Source organism: Canis aureus, chromosome 19 (genome assembly GCF_053574225.1).
Source record: "Canis aureus isolate CA01 chromosome 19, VMU_Caureus_v.1.0, whole genome shotgun sequence".
Lineage (NCBI taxonomy): Eukaryota > Metazoa > Chordata > Mammalia > Carnivora > Canidae > Canis > Canis aureus.
Window position 1 is genome coordinate 44083847 of NC_135629.1, and position 21484 is coordinate 44105330.

At 45.6% G+C, this 21484-nt stretch overlaps 1 protein-coding gene across 9 annotated transcripts in view; it reads right to left on the minus strand.

Moving 5' to 3' along the window:
* LARS2 (leucyl-tRNA synthetase 2, mitochondrial) overlaps nucleotides 1-21484 on the minus strand; it is a 188978-nt gene that overhangs the window by 29823 nt on the left and 137671 nt on the right. For all 9 annotated transcript variants that reach the window (XM_077859188.1, XM_077859189.1, XM_077859191.1 and 6 more), the window contains 3 exons: nucleotides 20087-20370; nucleotides 16246-16344; nucleotides 13094-13231 (listed from right to left, as the gene is read on the minus strand). In XM_077859188.1, the coding sequence (XP_077715314.1) occupies nucleotides 13094-13231; nucleotides 16246-16344; nucleotides 20087-20370 (521 nt within the window). The remainder of the gene's footprint in view (nucleotides 1-13093; nucleotides 13232-16245; nucleotides 16345-20086; nucleotides 20371-21484) is intronic.

Sequence of the window (21484 nt, forward strand, 5' to 3'; positions counted from 1 at the left end):
ACTCCAGGATCACACCCTGGGCTGAAGGCGGCGCCAAACTGCTGAGCCACCCGGGCTGCCCAGGACTTTATTTCTGATTTGAAATGGTATCTCCTGAAAAATCCACCTGATTCTGTTTTGAAGCACATGAGCATAGCACTATTCCAAACTCCAAGGATGATTTGTGGGGACATGTGCTGATAACACACGTGTGTTATTCACAAAGACAGCAGGCAGGGACATGTGGTGGGAGCCGTGTTCTCCAAGAGCATCGCCAGCAGCACGATGCAACTTTCAAAAGATAAACCCTTTGGCGTTTCAAGTTCATTTACTCAAGGTGGCTCTTATGTAGAGGTTCAAAAAACCAATTACCTCAGAGGCCCAGCAGGCCAAAGGGAGGCTCTGGTGATGGAGGGAGGAAGCTGGCTTGGCTAACCTGACAGGATCCTCGTTTCTCACGAGAGGTAGTCGGATTTAGATGAACTGGGATGCCCAGCAAGGCCACTGGCAGGCCCCTGATTTGTACCCACGTGGCCCTCATCAAATGGGTGTGTGGACAGATTTAGTATGAGAAACTTTCTAGTGGATTCTGAGCATGGCGTGGAACAAAGAGTTGATTGGGAAAGAGATGAAGGTCAGCTAGAAAAAAAGACTCCTAGCCTTCGTATCTTAAAATCTTAGTGTGTGTGTATATGTGTGTGCAGAGGTGGTGGTGGTGGTGGTGGTGCTGAGGTATTCTCTAAGGTGGAGGAGACCCAATATATTTAACATTCAAGTAGAAATGTAACACACATTTTTGAGACTTGTTCAAATTACTCAATGTTTTTCTCCACCGTCTCGGGGGCCATCGGTACGCTACCATGTTAATTTGGGAGAAATGCCACATGCATGTGTGCACAGAAGTCATTGACGTCATTGTGCAGGCCCTAAAATCCATCCTAATAATAAATTCTTTTGAGTCACACAACTGCCTTTGTCCAGCTTCCCCCATGACATTCCACCGGCAAAGTCCTGTCTGGCAGACTGACTTCCTCCTGTGCCACTGTTCATGTGCCAACAAGATTCCTAGAAAATGTTAGTCTTTTATTTTTATTATTTTTATTTTTTTAAAAAGATTTTATTTATTTATTCATGAGAGACACAGAGAGAGAGAGAGAGAGAGGGAGAGAGAGAGGGGCAGAGACACAGGAGGAGGGAGAAGCAGGCTCCATGCAGGGAGCCCGACGTGGGACTCGATCCCGGGTCTCCAGGATCATGCCCTGGGCCAAAGGCAGGTGCTCAACCGCTGAGCCACCCAGGGATCCCAAAATGCTAGTCTTTCACAGAGGAAAACATGGAAGGTTATTTAACAACCAAATGTGCTCAGATGGATCTTATGTATTTGAATCCAGCAGCACCTAGAAGGGGGAGGCACGGTGTCTGTGGTCCTCCCCTCTTTTCAGGAACACCTGCACCAACAGCATGAGGAGCAGGTGTCCTCAGACCACACAGGCTTTCTCCAGGGCAGGTGGGGGTCTGGATGCCCAGGGAGCAGGGCTGCATTTTCCTCAGGAAGCTCAGAGAACTGAGCCCCGGCAGAGCTCTTGGTTTTTTCTACCATCAGCCCCTGTTGACCTTCCCAGTGTCTCTGACACTTAAACACACCTGCTCCTCACAGAGGTCATATGCGCACTTGGCTGTTCCCAGCAGGTGCTGTGCTCCGAAGGATCAAGTGCCTAGGCTCCCTGGGGAGACCTGAACTCAGCACTCACCACCAGACTCGGGCATTCCCTTTTCTGGGTGGCCAGCTCAGTCCCCTTTACACATCTCCATGCCCTCCCTTGTGTCCTGCAGTGTCCAGCACATGCTGTCGTGATGAGTGTGACCAGACGGTGTTGTGACTACTATGTGAAGACCAGTCCCCAGCCTACCCTGCCCCCTCCATGGTGAGGACTAGTCTCTTATTCTTCCCTCTGTCCCAGCTCTTAGTGCTGTGCACAACGCTCAACGACAGGCTCAAAAAAATTGTCCAAAACCCGGAGGGATGAATGAATGCACAAATATGCACAAACAGATGCCTACAGGAGGACAGCGGGATGGAAGGAGGACGACACCGGGCGGTTGCTGTTGCTAGCTCCTGAAGCCATCTCTCCCTTCCAGGCGACTTAAGGTGGCACCTGGATTTTAACCCCCACACATATTCTATACGGCAACAGTTTTAAAACAAGATAAGAAAATCATATGGCTAGGGATGCCTGGGGGGCTGAGTGGTTGAGTGTCTGTCTTAGGTGCAGGGCATGACCCTGGGGTCCTGGAATCGAGTCCCACATCGGGTTCCCTGCAGGGAGCCTGCTTCTCCCTCTGCCTGTGTCTCTGCCTCTCTCTCTGTATCTCTTATAAGTAAATAAAATCTTTTTTTTTAAGTAAATAAAATCTTAATAAAAAATCATATGGCTACTTTTTATTGGGCAGGTAAAGGAAGAGACTGGACACAAATACATTCAAAAGCACAAAGCAAATTGAGCCAGTATTCTACAAGGAAGGGCACCCTCCCCTCACCCAAGCCCCAGTGGTGCCTTTGCTGAGCATCAGCAGGCTCAAAGGCATGATCTGGCCACACACTCAGGGCGCACAAATTCATCTTTTAGATCAGAATCTCCCTCAGATAATTTTACATGCCGCAGCTTGATGGAAAAAAAACAATGTTCAAAAACCCAGACTGTCACCTTCTCCTTGCTGTGCCCTGTGCCAGCTGGATGAACTTGTTACTGTCTGCACTAGTTTCTGAGATTTTTCCTTTCCTCTCTCACTCTACGTACATGGCTTGGGTCACGAGAAATATAAGACCAGTATGGAATGAAGGAGGGAATAATCTGGATCCCAAAAGTAAAGATGAGTAGTATGATGAATAGCTGTATATCTGTAGCTTTCAGCCCCCCAAGGCGGGGAGCTCAGGGGAAGAAAGCAGGAATCCTGTCCTGGGTCCTGCAGTTTCTCAAGCGGGTAGATGCTGCCACCTTCTGGGAATGGACGGCACTACACCTGCCAGCATCTGCCCCTAACCCCAGTCATCCTGCCTGACGCTGCTGCGCTCAGGCCTCATGGCTTATAATTCTTCTCCCTCTTTTTTTCTCTTTAAAGTAAACTGTGAAATGAAGTGCAGCACGCATATTGAAAAGTATACAAATCCTAGGGGTAGGACTTGATTGAATTTTCACAACTCCGACCTTTTGAAGGCCCTACCTCCCCATGGCAGGCACGGCCAGCCCAGCTGCTGATGCCCTTGATCAGTTCTGCCTATTTCTTTCTTTCCTTTTTTTTTTTCTTTAAAGATTTTATTTATTTATTCATGAGAGACACACACACAGAGAAGCAAAGATAGGCAGAGGGAGAAGCAGGCTCCCTACTTCTTGATCCCAGGACTCCGGGATCACAAACTGAGCCAAAGGCAAATGCTCAACCATTGAGCCACCCAGGTGTCCCAATTCTGCCTATTTCAAAGCCACTTCTAGAGCACCTGAGTGGCTCAGTGATTGAGCATCTGCCTTTGGCTCAGGTCATGATCCTGGAGTCCTGGGATTGAGTCTGAGTCCTGTAGCTTGCTCTCTGCGGGGAGCCTGCTTCTGTTTCTGCCTCTCTCTTTCTATCTCTCATGAATAAAAACAAACACCATTTCTTTCCTTCTCCCAGGGAGGGATCCCAGGGGTCAGTGCACCTTGGAGGCTGCCCCCAGAACTGCTCGTTGTTGGTGTGTGCAGTGTGGTACCTGTACTTGGGAGCTATGAAATATTAATGTGTTCTCATGTGAGTTCCCTCCCTATTGCCCTCCTGTGAGTCTCCTCCTAATGCCTGGTTCACAGTGAATGCTCAACACTCATTCATTGGTTTCAACTCAATGAACTTTGTGTCCATGAGGGAAGAAATAAACCTGCCAGCGACAGAGTGGGGACAAGAGATGAAGGAAGGGAGGTGGATGACGGGTAGGCACGGATGTCTCGGGTTCCATTTGGGGCCATGACTTTTCTGCAGGGAGAGGCACAGTGAGATTTCAGACCCTGCCCACTCAAGGTCGCAGGAAGTCTGACTGCAGGAAGGAGCAAGGGCACGAGCGTGGGAGAGGGCCCCAAGACTGTTCACACCGGATTTCACGGTGGGAGGGGTGCAAACCACCCCTTCCCCCACAATCGTGCAGCGCTCCAGCAAATGATCCACAGGACTCTGGGAATCTGGTTCTCATTCTTGAGGCTGAAGCTGGTCACACACACCCACAAGTAGTTTAGCTTGGAGTGAATTGCACCTGTGAGCACATTCCACATGCACAGGAGCAACAGCTGGGTATCAAGCGTTCTGCCATTAGAGGGCTTCCAGCAGAATGGGTGATCTGAGACATCTACACCATAGGGAGGAGGCACTAGTGTGACGTGGAGGTGCAAGGTGCACAGGCATGAGGGCCAGGGGGACATCAAGGGTCCTGCTGAGCTTGGAACCCAGTCTTGCTGGAGCAGAGATCACACCAATGCCAGGTTCATTACTAAGAATCACAACCAGTGAGAGGTGCCCGGGCAGCTCAGTTAAGCATCTGCTGCTCCCTCTGCACCTCCCCCTGCTTCTCCTCTTTCTCTTGCTCTCTCTCACTCTTAAATAAATAAAATCTTTAAAAAAAACACACACACACACACAAAAAAAACCAGTGGAACATATTCCCTATTTGTCCATTCATCTCAACAAATGGCACTGGGAACAAACTTGCAAAAGCAACTGAGGTATGCAGTCATACCATAGTGACCAGGTATAGCAGAGGGCTTTAGAAGGAAGTGAAGAATCTGAAACCACTGCCAAACCCCTCCTGCCCTGGAAGCATCATAGTTCTGTGTGTGTTTGTGGGGGGGCATTATACGGGGCCCCTGCCTGCAGGGGATTAGCTGGTTTCCCTGGGGTGGGTGCAAAGCTGTGCTCTCTGCTCTGGCTCAGTTTTAGAGGTGGGGTGAGTCTGCTTTCACTTGGCAGCAGAATGAGGGAGTGTGATGCCCTCTTCAGTACTGCCTGGATAGTCTGCGTGGCCCTAATTCAGAAAATCCAACAATTGATACCTGCCGGTCACAGAAAGACACCTCTGTCCCACCAAAGAAGGAAGAAAGGAAGAGAGGGAGGAAGGGAGGGCAAGAGGCAGGGCAGGGTGAGCAGGGTCAGTAATCATTAGGATAAACAAAGAATTTCAGAGTGTAGAATGAGAGGGTATTTTAAGTGCCCTTATGACAAATCACTGCTATACAAGTAAGGTACAACCCGGGATGTGGCTAAAGGAAGCTCAGGATTTATCAGAGCACTAACTGGTCACTGCAGATGACATTTTACCTACTTAAGAGATCCTAGAGAGCCTGCTGCCCACTGTCCTGACCTGCTCAGGTGGCTCCCACATAGATCTGGAAAGAAGAGAACAGAAAGCCCTGAATTTCTGAAAATAAGTCTCTAACGTGGACTTTTCAGACTAAGTTCATGAACTTCCTCTGTTTCCCTGCCCTGGGCCGGGAGCCATCATGCTCACATAATCAGCTGGTTTCTAAGTATTAAGCCATGGCTCATTCTTAAAATACCACCTTTTCTATTTCTTAGCAGCCAGCCAGCAGCATGGGAGGAGCCCCAATTAATAGGGTGAGAACCAAGTAAAGCTTCCCTTCTCTTCCCTTACTCCCAAAGCTCATTTCTGGTGTGATGAGAGAAAAAGGATGGGAGCTTTCAGTGGTCAGCAGGGCGCGGCTGCTCTCTGTCAGTAGAAACTGTGGGGAGAGCATCAGTTCAGGGCATTTCGTGTCTCCCCAGAGCTGTATTAATAGCAACAACAAAAGCTGACATGATGCCCAAGTTTACTGCTGTCTCTCACGGAGGGAGAGAAAAGGCTTCCTGAATTGCAGTCCAGTGGAGATGAGCTGCAACACATCCCTCACTGCAGAGGTCCCCAGCAGCTCCCATCCCTGTGCCCTCGACCCAGGGCTGATGTCCTGCCAAAGCTGTTGTCTTCCCCTTGCTCAGAATCAAACTGGAAGGCTCCGCCTATTTCTCTGCTTCTGAACAACTGTTTTTTTTTTTCTATTGTGAAGTTACATAATTGTTGTAAAAAATCTGGGAAAAAAATCAGGAGTGCATGAAAAAAATAATAAAATCATCGATTAGTTCATCATCCAGAGAAAACTAGTGTGAACATGCTGGCATAATTTTTCCTAGCTTTTTCTCTTGCTTTGTGTCGTGTGCATATATGTGAACATATGTTTAAAGGCAGAGGTAACCAAATTGCATCTATAATTTTGTATCTTGCTTTTTTTTTTTTTCTTTTTCAGTTCTAAGCATGTCAGATGCATTTCCTTATATTATTAAACAGTCTGTATAACCAAGAGGCTTTCATATAGAAGGGCTAGACTTTATTTTCTCTTTCTCAAACTTTCAGGGCATTTAGGTTATATCCAAACTTTTAGCTATTTGAAATAACACAAGAACAGTTTGGTGCATAAGTTTGCATTTCTGATTATATCCTTAGGCTCAATTTCTAGCAGTGCAATTAGTGTGTCCAGAAGCGTGAATGTTTTTAAGGCTCTCACTATTCAAACAGCCTTCCTGCAGTATATGAGATGCTGTTCATCTCAGCCTCTTCACTATGTGGAAAATGGTACCTCACTGCCATTTAATTTGTATTTCTTAGACTACCAGTTAGGGAAACATTGCAGGGTACACTTCTTGGTCATTTGACTATATCTTCTTTGCAAATTTCCTGCTGACATGAATTCTGGCTTGATCATTAACCTGGTATTGCTGACACACAACTGCACCGCACTATACTGTGTGCTGGCACTCCCAACCCTAAGACCAACTTCTTGTAGCCGGTTAGGAGACCTATGGAAAGCTCAAAGTACAGACCTAAGTGCCTAAGTGTGAAAGAGGGCCAGGACTCACTTAGAAAACAGGAGAGGGGGACGCCTGGGTGGCTCAGTGGTTGAGCATCTGCCCTTGGCTCAGGTTGTGATCCCGGGGTCCTGGGATCGAGTCTTGCATTGGGCTCCCCAGAGGGAGCCTGCTTCTCCCTCTGCCTCTGTCTCTGCCTCTCTCATGAATAAACACAATCTTAAAAAAAAAAAAAAAAAAAAAGAAAGAAAGAAAACAGAAAAGAGGATTAGATCTGCACAAACCCCTGTGGTTTATACTTGATGAAATTTACTAGAATTACATAGTGAATCCAGCGCTCAGAGATGATTGAATTGCTGACATATGAGGCTCCTGAGAGCCAAAGGGGTTACCTGTCCAGAGCAAAGCAGGGGCCCACATGAACATGGGACACAGGCCTCAGGCTCCCAGGCTAGAGCTACTGCCTAACATGGTGGCCAAGAGGTTGAGAAATGAAAACAGAAGGGAGTGTCTGTAGCCCCAAATCCCTCCCGGAAGGACAATGCTACCCAAAAGCAGTTACAGAAATAGACATAAAATTCTGATTTAGACATGTGCTGGCAAAAACAGCTAAGAAAGACAAATAAGTACACATGTGGTTGACAGGCCTCAATTTTTCCTCGTAGGCCAGCTTGAAAAAGTTGTTGGAAGGCCTTTAAAAATCTTGACTGGAGAATTCTGAGTTAGTGCAGAAAGTGGGCGACTGTCAGTGCCTTTGTGGCTGACTGGTTTACTAGGACAGCTCTGCTGGGAAGGGCGTGCTCAGGGACCATTTCCAGAGGCTGTCCTTGTCCTGATGTGACCTCATGAGAGTGGACCCTGACAACTGTGCTGAGGCACAGAGAGGAGTTTCTGAACCTTCTTCAAGGTTCAGTTTCAGTACTTAAAATAAGTACTTTTTCAGTACTTAAAATAACTCTCTCTTTTTTGGTGGGGGGCTGGGAGGGCATGGGGTAGAATCTTATTATCTTGCAAAGAGTTTTTAAAGATGCACACAAAATACTGCATAGATATATTTCAATTCACACCCTAGAGCTGTCCCTTGAGGTTGATGGTAAAGCATGTTCCAGGCGTACCTGGAAGCTCTGCAAATTAAAGATTCATTTAAGTAGATATAAAGTCATACCCAAAACCATATTTTAAAATGACATCAGAAATTTGCTGCCAACTTTTTTTTCTCCTTGAATATAGTTTTAAAACCACTATACAGGGACACCTGGGTGGCTCAGCGGTTGAGCGTCTGCCTTTGGCCCAGGGCATGATCCTGGAGTCCCAGGATCGAATCCCACGTCGGGTTCCCTGCATGGAGCCTGCTTCTCCCTCTGCCTGTGTGTCTGCCTCTCTCTCTCTCTCTCTCTCTGCCTCTCATGAATAAATAAATAAAATCTTAAAAAAAAAAAAATAAAACCACTATACAGGAGTCACAAAAGCAGCCAGGCCTTGTCTTATACTTTGAAATAGCTAGCCAATGGATCATTTATTGGTTCGTTCATTGCTCCTACAAATAACTGTTTTGAAGCTGGAGAAATGTGCCCAGGAGCCAGAAATCATTTATGATCTTTGTTTCTAGACCTACGTAAGAAGGAAACATTCCTCGTGTTACATTTTCTCTCTATCCCAAGGAGAACAGTTCCTTTGAAAAATATAAACTTTTCCCTCCTTTTTTTAAAAGTAGGCTCCACACCCAATATGGGGCTTGAACTCATGACCACAAGATCAAGAGCCACACACTCTACCAAAGCCGGCCAGGTGGGCTACGAAAAACATAAAACTTTTATCTGTTTATATCAAGAGGTTACACTCGATTTACTTAAACAAATATTCACTGAGAATGTATGATGTCCACAATACTGTCACAGCAACAAGACATAATTCTCATCCTCCGGGGGTATTTTTATCTGGTGAGGTAAATAAGTTTCCACAGACAAGAAATGCAAGGAACGATGGCAAATTCTCTAACCCAGGACACAAACATTTCGACTGAAGATTAATGCTGCTAACGTGTTCATTGTTCTTTTGATGTGGATCAGTTTATTTTTACACATGAAGGGCTCTGGGACTAATGAAAAGAAAATTATTTTAAGCATTTAATTTATAAACTAAAAGCATTTTCTCTACAGGAGACCTTTAATCCCTGTGTGTGAGCACAGAACGGGGTGGGGGGAAGCAGCTCTGAGGGTGACGTGAAGGGAGGGGACTTTCAATGTGCTTCATTTTACCAAGACTGGATTACAGTCTGTGTTACAGATTTTTTTTTTAAGATTTTATTTATTTACTCATGAAAGACACAGAGGGAGAGGCAGAGACATAGGCAGAGGGAGAAGCAGCTCCCTGTGGGGAGCCTGATGCAGTACTTGATCCCAGGACCCTGGTATCACGATCTGAGCTCAAGGCAGATGCTCAACCGCTGAGCCACCCAGGTGCCCCTTCATTACCAGATTTTAAAGTAATAGATTTTAAAAGTAATGTGTTTTTTAGGGACGCCTGGGTGGCTCAGCCAATTGAGTGTCCGACTCATCATTTTGGCTCAGGTCATGATCTCATGGGTTGTGGGACTGAGCCCCATGTCAGGCTCTATGCTTAGCAGGGAGTCTGCTTGAAGTTTCTCTACCCCTGCCCCTACCCCCTCTCATGTATGTGCACTCTCTCTAAAATAAGTAAATCTTAAAAAAATTTTTTTAAATAAAAGTAATAATTCTTTATCTATCAAAATTTTAAAAACACATATCCTTTGACCCAGCATCCCCCACTGTCAGGACCTGAACCTACAGATATGATCCCAAATATTGGCCAAGAACATAGATGCCAAAAGCCACCTGGCTTTTTTTCTTTTTGGCAATAGCTGCTGGAAAACTAGGTGCTTACATATATTATGGTATATCCATGCGATGGAATACTATGCATAAATTATAAGAATGGGGGATTTTTACAGGATGATGCAGAAAGATCACTAAGATATATTACTCAATCAAAAAAGCAAAAGGCATATATGTAATATATGTGACATTTTAAAAATGAGTATGTTCATAGAAATATGGAGATAATGCAAATTTCTTCTGGAAGAAAACAAAAGAAATTGTTAACAGGTTGAAGAGAACGGTAGAGGGTGGAGCGAGTTTGCTTTCTGTGGAGCTAAAAATAAATCTTAATCTTAGACGTGTATTGCTTTTTTCTTGTTTTATGTTTCTTAATCATTAACATGGGTTATCTGAACAAGGAGATCATTAGATATTTTTTCCCCCTCTTCTTCTCTGCAATTAATAAATAGTCTAGGGAGGGGCACCTGGGTGATCAGTCAGTTATGCGTCTAACCAGCTCTGGTCATGATCTTAGGATCCTGGGATCGAGCCCCACATCGGGTTCCCTGCTCTGTGGGGTGTCTGCTGCTTCCTCTCCCTCTGCTCCTCTCCTGCTCGTGCTCTCTCTCTCAAATAAAAAAATAAAATATTAAAAATAGCCTAAGGGATGCTGAATTTAAGAAACAAAAACCAAAACACAACAACAATTGAAAAAAGAATCCCAGGAATTATACTCCTGGCAATATGGCAGACCAGAGAGTCTAAATTATTGTCCTGGTAATAAGTGAAAAAGCTAAAGAAGATGTAAAAAAGAAGGGCACCTGAGTGGCTCGGTGGTTGAGCATCTCCCTTCGACTCAGGTCGTGATCCCGGAGTCCTAGGATCAAGTCCTGGATTGGGCTCCCTGCATAGAGCCTGCTTCTCTCTCTGCCTACGTCTCTGCCTTTCTCTCTGTGTCTCTCATGTATAAAATCTTTTTTTTTTTTTTCTAAAGAATTGTTTTAAATGTGTCATTGAACTGGTAAACTAAGAAATGAGGTTGAAATAAATAAGAGCTAGCAGATGTATCTTCACTAAAGACAGCAAGAAACATTCTAAAATAAATATTTCAGATAAGGAGGAAATAATTTCAGGGGCACCTGGCTGGCTCAGTTCAAAGAGTGTGCAACTCTTGATCTTGGGGTTGTGGGTGTAGAGATTACTTAAAAACAAACAAACAAACAAACAAACAAACTTTAAGAGGAAATAATTTCAGATGTTAAGGTCCGAGACACAAAATAAGAAGAGTGAGAGAAGATATCAGTAAATATGGGATTTAATGCAATCCCAATTAAACTCCCAATAAGATATTTTTGTGGAATGTGACTTGGTGAATCTGAAATTCATTTGGAAGGACAAAGGTCCAATTACAGCCAAGATACTCCTAAAGAAAAAGAACAAAGTAGAAAGATGACCTGGAATTTATATAAATGAAATAAAGCCAGTAATTGACTAGCATAGCAAAAAGCAAAGAGACCAACAGACAGAATAAAGGTCCGATAATGGGGCCCTTGCATATATACAAAAACCTGACTACAATGGAGAGAGCACTAAAGATCAATGAGGAAATGCATGGACTGGTCCATTAACGGTACTGAGACACTACAAGCAATAGCCATAAAGGAAAAGATTATTAAAATTTACTGCATTAAGAGTTTCTGTTCACCAAAGTACACCATAAAATAAGAGAAACTAAGATCTGGGAAAAATACTTGCAATACATATAGCTGGAAAAGGATTAGCATTTAGAATAGAAATTTAAAAATTCCTACAATCAAGAGGTACGTGGGTGGCTCAGTCAGTAAAGCATCTGACTCTTGATCTCACCTCAGGTCTTGATCTCAGGGTCATGAGTTTAAGCCTTGCATTGGGCCCCACGCTGGGTTTGCAGCCTACTTTAAAAAAAAAAAATTCCTATAATCAATGTAAGACAACTCAGAAAAGAAAGGTAAAGGACGCAAATAGGGATTTAATGTAAGAGAAAACACCGAAGTCCCTACATATATTAAAAACACACTAAATATCATCATATGAGCATTGTTATTCAAACATAACCCACAAACTGATTTACTATAACCAACACTGACATGATAAAGATGTGTGGGGACGGGAACCCTCATCTCTGTTGATCCAAGCATAGGGGTTTTTTTTGCTTTGCTTTGTTTGTTTTTTAAGTAGGCTTTATGTGCAGCATGAAGCCCAATGCAGGGCTTGAACTCACGACCTTGAGTTTGTTTTTTTTTAAAGATTTTATTTATTTATTTATTTGACAGAGAGTGAGAGAAAGCATGCACAAGCAGGAGGAGCAGCACAGGGGAGGGAGAAGTAGGCTCCCCACTAACCAGGGAGCCCAATGTGGAGCTCTATCCCAGGACCCCGAGATCATGACCTGGGCTGAAGGCAGACGCTTAACCAACTGAGCCACCCAGGTGCCCCCAGAGAGGTGATAAATTTATAAAGGAAATTAATAGTCATGATTTCAGGATAGGGGTTGGCTGAGGAGGGACAGGGGGTAGGGAGATGGACAGAAGACCCTGGATATATTCTAAGGGACTTGTAATATTCTTTCTTAACTTAAATTCTAAGGGATGCTGAATTTAAGAAACAAAAAACAAAACACAACAATAATTGAAAAAAGAATCCCAGGAATTATGCTCTTGGCAATATGGCAGAACAGAGAATCAAATTATTGTCCTGGTGATAAGTGAAAAAGCCAGACAAGATATAAAAAAGAGGGGCACCTGGGTGGCTCTCAGGCAGTACAGGGATAGTCACTTTATTCTTAAAATATCTATAAGACATTGAATACATCATATATATATATATATGATATATTTCATGGGAAAAAAGCACACACAGAGCTCTTTGTGACCATAATGGGAACAGGTTATAGGGCCAAAAGGAAAAACATTTATCGATGGATTTGCAATGTGATTCCCTGGCTTAATCCATTACCTACTTTTATCAGAGTGCTCCATCAAGGCAGGATTCAGTCAAGCTTAGAAAAAAAGCGTGCACAGGACAGCCAGATGATAAACACGACCTCAAACGAGAAGCTGTAAAAAACTGTACAACATTATGAATTGCTTCTCTCTGCCTCAGAAGTAAAAATCTCAATCACTTAACTCAGCTAAACAGACAAGCGCTGAAGGCAAGCCTCAGTGCGAGCCTGCAACATCACATGCTAGAACCAGGATGAAGTAACAGAAATGTACTTCAAATGGTTAAGGCTGACAGTGACGGCTAAAGTATATCTGAAAAACCAAAGTCTTCTGCTACATGTGTTTGCTCTGGGAGAACTGACACCTGCTTTAAGCTGTCGTTTGTGGAACTGAATTCTTTTGCAAAGTGGTATAAATGCTCACCTGTGTCTGACCATTTTTTGATCATGGCAAAAATGACTAAAGAATCTTGCGTAGAACAAGTGCATGACGGCATGTTCCTTCCCTCCGATGTACAAATCCACAGGCATCCAGTAATCTGCCAATGCTGTGTTAAAAGGGCTGGAAGAGAGAGAGAGAGAGAGAGAGAGAGAGAGATGGTCATTTTTTAAAAACCCGTTTTGCTACAATCAACATAAATTAGACAGAGCTACTGTAATCTGCATATGCCCTGAGTCAAATTATGTTGGAGAAAAACAGTGATTTTTCTTTTTAAAATCTAATAAGAGAAAAGCTGATACAATAAGGGAGAAAAAAAATCAGATCAGTGTTAAATTATGAAATTTGTAAAAACTGTCTTGGAAGCCATTACTGACTTAAATGCGATTCTCTTATAAAACGAGGACAAAGGGAAAAAACAGCAGCAAAAAAAAGGTATTTCTGTGAAAAAGGTATTTCTGTAAGGTGTGTACTTGAATATCTGGATTTTATCTTAATTTTTATTATGATTAGGCAATTGGGATTTGAGAGTTCTTACCAACAGGGGGCAATATGGCCTTTACAAAGGAGATGAACCTGCAGCCACTAAATGTTTATTTTAAAACAGAAATTCAGTCTTCTTTTTAAAAGAAGCCTTAAAATAAAGTTAGCAAGAGCTTTGTATATGGTCTCCTGCATGCAAGGAGCATAGTTAGGGTAACTAACACAGGATTGCTGGACTTCTCCCTCTCACCTAATAGATACTGTCAGTGATCAAGAGTCTACAGGAAAGGCTTCCTCATACCCCATGGTTTTAATGGATGCTGGGGAGTAAAGGAAACACCACTTCCCTCTAACCTCTGGCTGTAACTCTTGAGAGGAGTCTATGAGTGTGCAGGGGTGTGTGTGTGTGTGTGCGCATGTGCACACACGTGCGTGTTGTGGGGAAGGGGGACAAAGCTGGCTCAGACTCTCAATCTCAAGATAATGTGCTTCGTAGAGATCATCCAATGAAGTCAATCTCTGCCTTTGGACGATCTGTACTCCATGGTTTCAAATATTTGTAACTTCTCTTCCCTACACCTCAAGGCACTTCCCCCCCCCCCCCCCCCCCCCCCCCCCCCCAGCAAGGACTTGGCTCAGGCTGTAAGGACTGTAAAGGCCATATTGCCCCCTTGGACTTGGCTGAGCCTGCAGCTCAGCAGGTAGGCCTGGCCCACAGCCCCGCATATTTGCATCTTAATGCAGCTTGGTTTTCTCTGGTCTCTGGGCCAGAATTCTGGTAAAATTAAAACAATTTTTTTTCTTCCTTTGTGAATAATGGTTCCTCAGAAAAATCCAACTACTAATCCACGTGACAGAAAAAAAAAAGGGAGGTCAAGGGTGATGGTACTCATCCCAAAACAAGTGTGGGGTGCATTTAATGTTGAAAGTAGCTCAGATCCATGATTTAGTACAGAACCCGCCTAGGGAGCACTGGAGCTGGTGCTGAAAAACTAGCAGCCGCATTTTATGAGGGCAAAGAGGTGCTAAGTGGTATTCCCAGATCAGAGTCTGTGAAGGCCTCAGAAGTGTCTCCTGGTCAAGGATCCACCACTGAGCCTCCATCATCTGTAAGATTTTTCTTTGAAGCATTCTGAGAGGAAGGGCCTGACTGCCCTGGCATTCTAAGCAACTGTTACTGAACAGAAAGCACCAGTAGCCCTTTCTAGAAGGAAGAGTCAGAAGGAGGGGCCACAGCAGCCTCCGGTCATTATCCTGCCTTTGCAGGCCACCGTTTACTTCGGGTCCCCTCCTTCCCGGATGGCCTGGACTTGGAATGACAGAATCGCAGTACTGCAGGGCACGACTCTGGCAGGGGGAGGGCAGGAGCACCCATCTCACTGGATATGTATTATTTTACAGCCACTGGAGAGAAAAAGGGGGCATTTTTATGCGTGGACTTAGGAAAGTGATGGTTCTTCTGTGGACAAAGAGCAGCCTGGCAAGGTCTTGGAAGTGCGGTGCTTGTGGTTTTTGTGCACTCGGCATTTGCTTTCTTTTTTGCTCATTCTCTTTATCCCCTCTCCCAATGGCTCTTATCCCCAGAGGTCATCTATTTATCTTTGAGAAATCTGCAAAGGGCTGCAAACTCAGATTATACCGAGAGGTCTGTCCTTTCAACACTGGCCCCCAGCCCCTGCCTTTGTGAACACTGCCCCCACTCAGCCCTCAGCCACTCGGAATTCTTGTAGCTATCTCTTCTGGCAATTATACTCACAATCGATTTATCAGTTTTAGAGATGACTGTGTGTATGTGACAAGAGACAATGCTTCCTAGCTCCCTCCTGCTCCCTACCTACGTCCCTCTCATCATTATTGTCAGCTAAGTAAACAACATTACATCTTTATGGCCCCATCAGTGCGGTTCACCACAGGGCCAAGAAGGCTAGGACAACAGCATTTTCTTGCTTCTTTGGTTTTTGCATTTTTCTTGTACTTGGGATCTGCTTGGCTGTGAAGAATTGAACTTAATAATCCAACACACATGGGCAGCCCGGGTGGCTCAGCGGTTTAGCGCCGCCTTCCACCCGGGAAGTGATGCTGGAGATCCGGGATTGAGTCCCACGTCAGGCTCCTGCATGGAGCCTGCTTCTCCCTCTGCCTGTGTGTCTGGCTCTCTCTCTCTCTCTCTCTGTGTCTCTCATGAACAAATAAATTAAAAATCTTAAAAAAAAATCCGACATACTGCCTTATGAGGGCCTGTTTCAAGGGGCACAATTGACTAGCAGCTTCCAGCTGTGTGCCTCGGAACCACTGCCAGCTCCTGCTCCCCAAAAGGGAGGGGACCAGCACAGGGATATTTCTGCTGGACTTGGGACTCTACTGGACAAGTGTTGCTCAGGGCTTCCCATCGGCCTGGCTGAGACTTTTTCAGAACTGTGCTGTGGTCTGAGGCTCTTCAACCCATCCCTCCTTCCTGTCCCTACTTATTTTTTGGGTGTGGGGCTTGCACGATGGTGGTCTAAGGCCTCTCCCCACCAACTCCTGCTTCCCTCCCCCCCATCCTCTCAGGCGCTGCCCCCAGTGAATCTCTCGCATCTATAATTCCATCTTGGCATCAGCTTCTTGGGAGGTCCCAGACTGACGCATATTCAAAGGGTTCGGCAGTGCTTCACCTATGAGTGTTCTGCGGGTCAGTATAGCGGAAGTAGTACCAGGCGGAATCAACAAAGGTATCCATCGTGTCTGTCTCTCTCCTGGCAGCTCCCTTGCACCTAAGAAATAAAGGAAACTCATCAATTGGTTCGTTTATAAATCTTAATGTGGTGTTCCACCAGCTTTTGAGACAGCTATGACAGGTTAGTATCAATTTAGAAGGTCTTAAGAACAATGCCTTATCATGAACTGGTGATTCAGAAGATGCTCTCCCCTTGTACGGTTGAGTACAGTTTTAAAGAAATTTATAGGGCAGCCCGGGTGGCTCAGCAGTTTAGCACCGCCTTAGGCCCAAGGTGTGATCCTGGAGTCCTGGGATCGAGTCCCACGTCTGGCTCCCTGCATGGAGTCTGCTTCTCCCTCTGCCTGTATCTCTGCCTGTCTCTCTCTGTGTCTCTCAATAAATAGATTTTAAAAATCTTAAAAAAAAAATAAAGAAATTTATAAATAGAAATTTAAATCTTCAACAAGTAAAGGCATTATTCTCCACTTGTCTCAATTCTACCTGGTTGAAAATCTAATCACCAGGAGTGTCTGTTTTGCACGTTAACTTTTATTTTAGGCATGTCAAGACTGCCTTCAGCCAAGGCCTACTTCATGATACTTGCGAAACCAATCAATTTGCAAAGAGAAGCTGAAAACCAAACATAGATGTTGTGCTGAGGAATGAACTTGGGTTTTCTCTATCTCTGTGAGGACTGGGGGTAGTGCAGAAATTGAAACCCAACAGGATGACCTTGGAAGGGAGGTCACCTTGGAGGCCCAATGGCAGTGGTGTGCTGGAGCCAATTCATACCAGCTTGTGAAAATCAAGTGTTCGCACCTCTTCTCAGCTCGGTGACAAGTGATGTCAAGTTTGTAGCCGAAACTAGCCCTTGGTGGAAGTATCAATACTATAGAAATTGGCAAACACCACAAATCAGAAGTTCCCATCACTGAAGGGCAGGACACAGAAGGGTGAAGATAGCACCACTGTTCCAGAATGAAGAGAGATCGCTGGTGTGTGAGGGGCTGAAAAGAACAAGTGATCCTCATCCTAGGGATGGGGATGTCTGGGGAGGAGTAAGGTTCCTCAAGGGCCCAACTGTTGAACTGGTTCTGAAGCATGTGCCCAGTGTGATGGGCCTGTGGGACTGCACAAACCGGATGCAAAAAACCCCACTTCTAGGAACCCATGAGAGGATGCCCTTAGCCAAGCCTAGCGTAGGAGGGGCCCAGCGCCACTAAAGACTCCTCAAGGCCTGGATCAGCAGTGGATGCAACGAGTCAGCAACCATCAGCTACTAACGGGGGCCCTTTGTGGCAATGAGAAGCACAGTAGGAGAACAGTTCTCATTCCAGGTTCTTCCTTCTGAGGTGTAGAAGCGGGACCAACCACCCCTCTAAATGCTGCCCTTTTGGCAGTCTGAATCCTTGGGGGTTCTTGGAGATTCTGAGAAGCCTCGAGAGGAACGGATGAATTGTCTGCTAACTTTGTGTGCAAGAGTATGAGTTTGCTTTTAATTTAAAAGTAAAAGAAGGCCTGCAGTTATATCCTGCATCTGTGAAGCAGTTCATACTGGCTTTATAAATCGTACCGAAGGGAACAGCCACCCCCCAAACTCCTGCTTATTAAGTAGAAGTGGCTGAGCAGAGACAAAGGAACCCCAGATATGAGGGGGCTCTGGGACTCACCGGGGCCTCCCTCCGGGAACAGTGGTGGTCCCTAGGGGCAGATGTTTATGGGAGGGAGTCCTGTTTCCTACCACCCAGAGCTACTAGAAGACACTGATCTCAGTGCATCTCTAAATTAAAGCCACATCTCTTTATGTGGAGAGCAATCAACCAGAACTCAGACACTATTTGGGGAAATAATGACAAGATAAAGGTTACTTCTTCTCCTTCACCATCAATGCAGGTGTCCAAGTCAGGAAGAAAATGCAGGGATCCCTGGGTGGCGCAGCAGTTTAGCACCTGCCTTTGGCCCAGGGCGCGATCCTGGAGACCCGGGATCGAATCCCACATCGGGTTCCAGGTGCATGGAGCCTGCTTCTCCCTCTGCCTGTCTCTGCCTCTCTCTCTCTGTGTGACTATCATAAATAAATAGAAATTGAAAAAAAAAAAAAAAAAGGAAGAAAATGCAGGGCTCAACTGATCAAAGGAGTAACGTCTGGCTACAGCTTGCCATGATGATTTTCTCTGTAACAGTCACGTGGGACTTGAGGACAACCAACACGTTTTATTCCTGACACTAAGAGCTAGTGTGGCACAGGCTACTTGGTAAGTGGGGCAGATGGGTGATGGTGACAGTGACAGCAGTATGATCATCATTAGCTCCAATGGTACCAACAGTGAAAGTGGGTGCAGGCGCTGAGCCAAATGCTTCCCGGGCATTCTCTCACTTAATCCTTAGGAACCCTGGAGATTACGAAGTAGATACTACTCATGTCCCCGTTTTGCAGATGAGTAACTAAAATTCAGAGAGGTTAAGAAATCTACCCAAGGTCTTGGAGCACAAGAGTAAGGAATCCACATCTGTTGAACTCTACTGCCCTGCTTGGCCATGCTGTTCCATGACTAATGGTCCTGCATGCTCATTAGAATCATCCAGGGGGCCTTCATCAACACCACAGTCTGGGCTCCACCCTCCAGGAATCTGCAGCCAGGGTTGGAAGCCTTATCCCCACCAGACGGGTCCTGGGCTGCTGTAGCTGGTGTGCTGAAGGCCAGTGTCTCTAGCAGGGAAGCCCTTTGTCACTGCTTATCAATAAAGAGGGTGTGCTATTTTCTCCTGGAGCCCACAATTCTACCCTGAAAAGGCTCAGAGCTCCCTATGTTCCTGCCCACAAGTCCCATCTTAGATCTTAAAACCACCTAGGGATGAGGACCTGAAAGGATGGTGGTAACACTTCCATTTACTAGATATTTGTTAGGTGTCACTGTGGAGGATTACAGGTGTTAATTCTGTACTTTTGAGTAGCCCTTTGAAGGGGTTATATTAGTTTCTGATAAGAAAATCGAAACTCAGAGAAGTTATGTGACTCTACCAAGATCACATAGCTAGTTAAGAGGCAGGGCCAGGGCTTGAATCCATTACTGTCTGACTCCCCAGCTTGGGCCTTGCAACTGTGAGATTGTTACCTGATTGCCAACCTCGTAACCCAGCTCTGTACTGGCAGAGGACCAAATTAGTTTAACATCCTCATCAAGATCTGTAAGGCAGAGAAGGAAGGAGAAAGATTCTGGAGCTGGGATTGGTTACTTATTTGTCTAATCAGCTGGTATGGTGTCACAAACACCCTATTTGCCAGTGAACTAACCATAAAATACAATCCTACTTCCAAAGTGAGAAGATGTTTCAGTGTCTTACAGAATGAAACCCCTGTGCATACTCACCCTTGGAGCTACCACTCTGCTACTTGTGAAAAAACCTCCCCTATCATCAGCTACTAGGTGGGAAAACTAAGGCAGAGAGGAGAAAACATTTTCTATCAGCTCCAAGGAGCTCTCTGGAATATGAAAGGGAAGACAGTGGTCTTTTAGAAAGCCAGGATGAAAACGTGTAGCTTTCCATCGGTTGGCAGGTATTTCTGGTAAAGGTGTGAATGGACGCTGTTGCTTTTGCCAGCACAGAACAGAGGAGAGGGAGCTCATGCTGGGGGCCAGGCCTCAGATTCCAGCCCCTTCTCTCGAAGGTCTAGAAAGACCTAGGGTATTCTTTCCAGTCTGGCGGAAGTGCCAGAAAGGGAACTGAGAGCCTGAAACTCCAGCAGGCTGCTGGGGGCCACAGCCAAGGCCATGGCTGGGGGCGCGGTTCCTTACCTAGGGCAGGAGCAGTTCACCCACTCTGAAGCCGCGGCCAGTGGGGAGCCTCCCTTGCCGGTGAAAGACGTGATGTGGGGCAAGGTGACGGGCAAATCCTGCAGAGGCACGGGTACTGGGCCACAGGCCGGGCAGTGCACCATGGGGATGGGCGTGCCCCAGTACCGCTGTCGTGAGATCAGCCAGTCCTTCAGTTTGTTACTTGTCACGTCTCCACCTACTCTCTTCTTCCGGGCTTTCTGCGTCAAGGCTAGAAACGCATCCTGCCGGTTCATGCCTGTGAACTGTGAGGGAAAGGACAGAGAGCCTATTCTTCCCTCCACAAGGACAAGCTGTCCCCCACCCCCCTACCCCCCCCATACTGCTATAGTCTGTGCTGGGCAGTGTTGTGACTTCATAAGCCCTTAGGTGCCTTTGCCTCTGTGGCCCCTTTCCTCCTTAGGATAGTATTAAAAATTATGTCTTATGACTGTGTCAAGGATGAACATTATTTTGACCCTAAAAGTTCACTTTTTCCCCTCTGATTTTAAAAGAAATCAGCAGGGCACCTGGGTGGCTCAGTGGCTGAGCGTCTATTTTTTTTTTTTTAAGATTTTATTTATTTATTCATAGACACAGAGAGAGAGGCAGAGACACAGGCAGAGGGAGAGGAAGAGGGAGAAGCAGGCTCCATGCAGGGAGCCCGATGTGGGACTCGATCCCGGGTCTCCAGGATCACACCCAGGCTGCAGGCGACGCCAAACCACCGCGCCACTGGGGCTGCCTGTGTGTCTGACTTTGGCTCAGGTCATGATCCTGGGAACCTGGGACTGAGTCCTGCATCGGGCTCCCTGTGGGGAACCTGCTTCTCCTTCTGCCGATGTCTGTGCTTCTCTCTCTGTGTCTCTCATGAATAAATAAATAAAACCTAAAAAAAAAAGACATCTTTTTGGGGTCCCCTAAAAGTACCATAAAAGCCCTAGGTACTGTGTCCCCCGTGTCTCATGGACAAACTGGCCCTGGTTCTGCGGTTCTCCTTATCACCTGAGCCCTGGGATAGTACAGAGATCATCAAATGTCAGCATTGAGCTGCCAGCAAAGAACTGCATGATATGTATTTCTAATGACTAGTACCCTGTTGGGAGAAAAATAATCCAGAAAAGAAAATTCAATATCCTAAAGCAGAAGTATTTCAGGAAAGCAGGGGAACATAGAGCCACAGCTGCAAGAACTTGAACCATTCCTTTTATATTTAAATTGCTCCCATTTCACAGAGAGCAGAGCAAAACACTAAAAGTAGAAGAGAAATTCTCTCTTCACCTGATGCTTTTTCACAGAACCAAGCTAATGAGCATCAAGTCAGCGTGGAATGCCAACGGGGGGATCGTGGGTATCCTGGAATTGGTTCACCGAAGATGG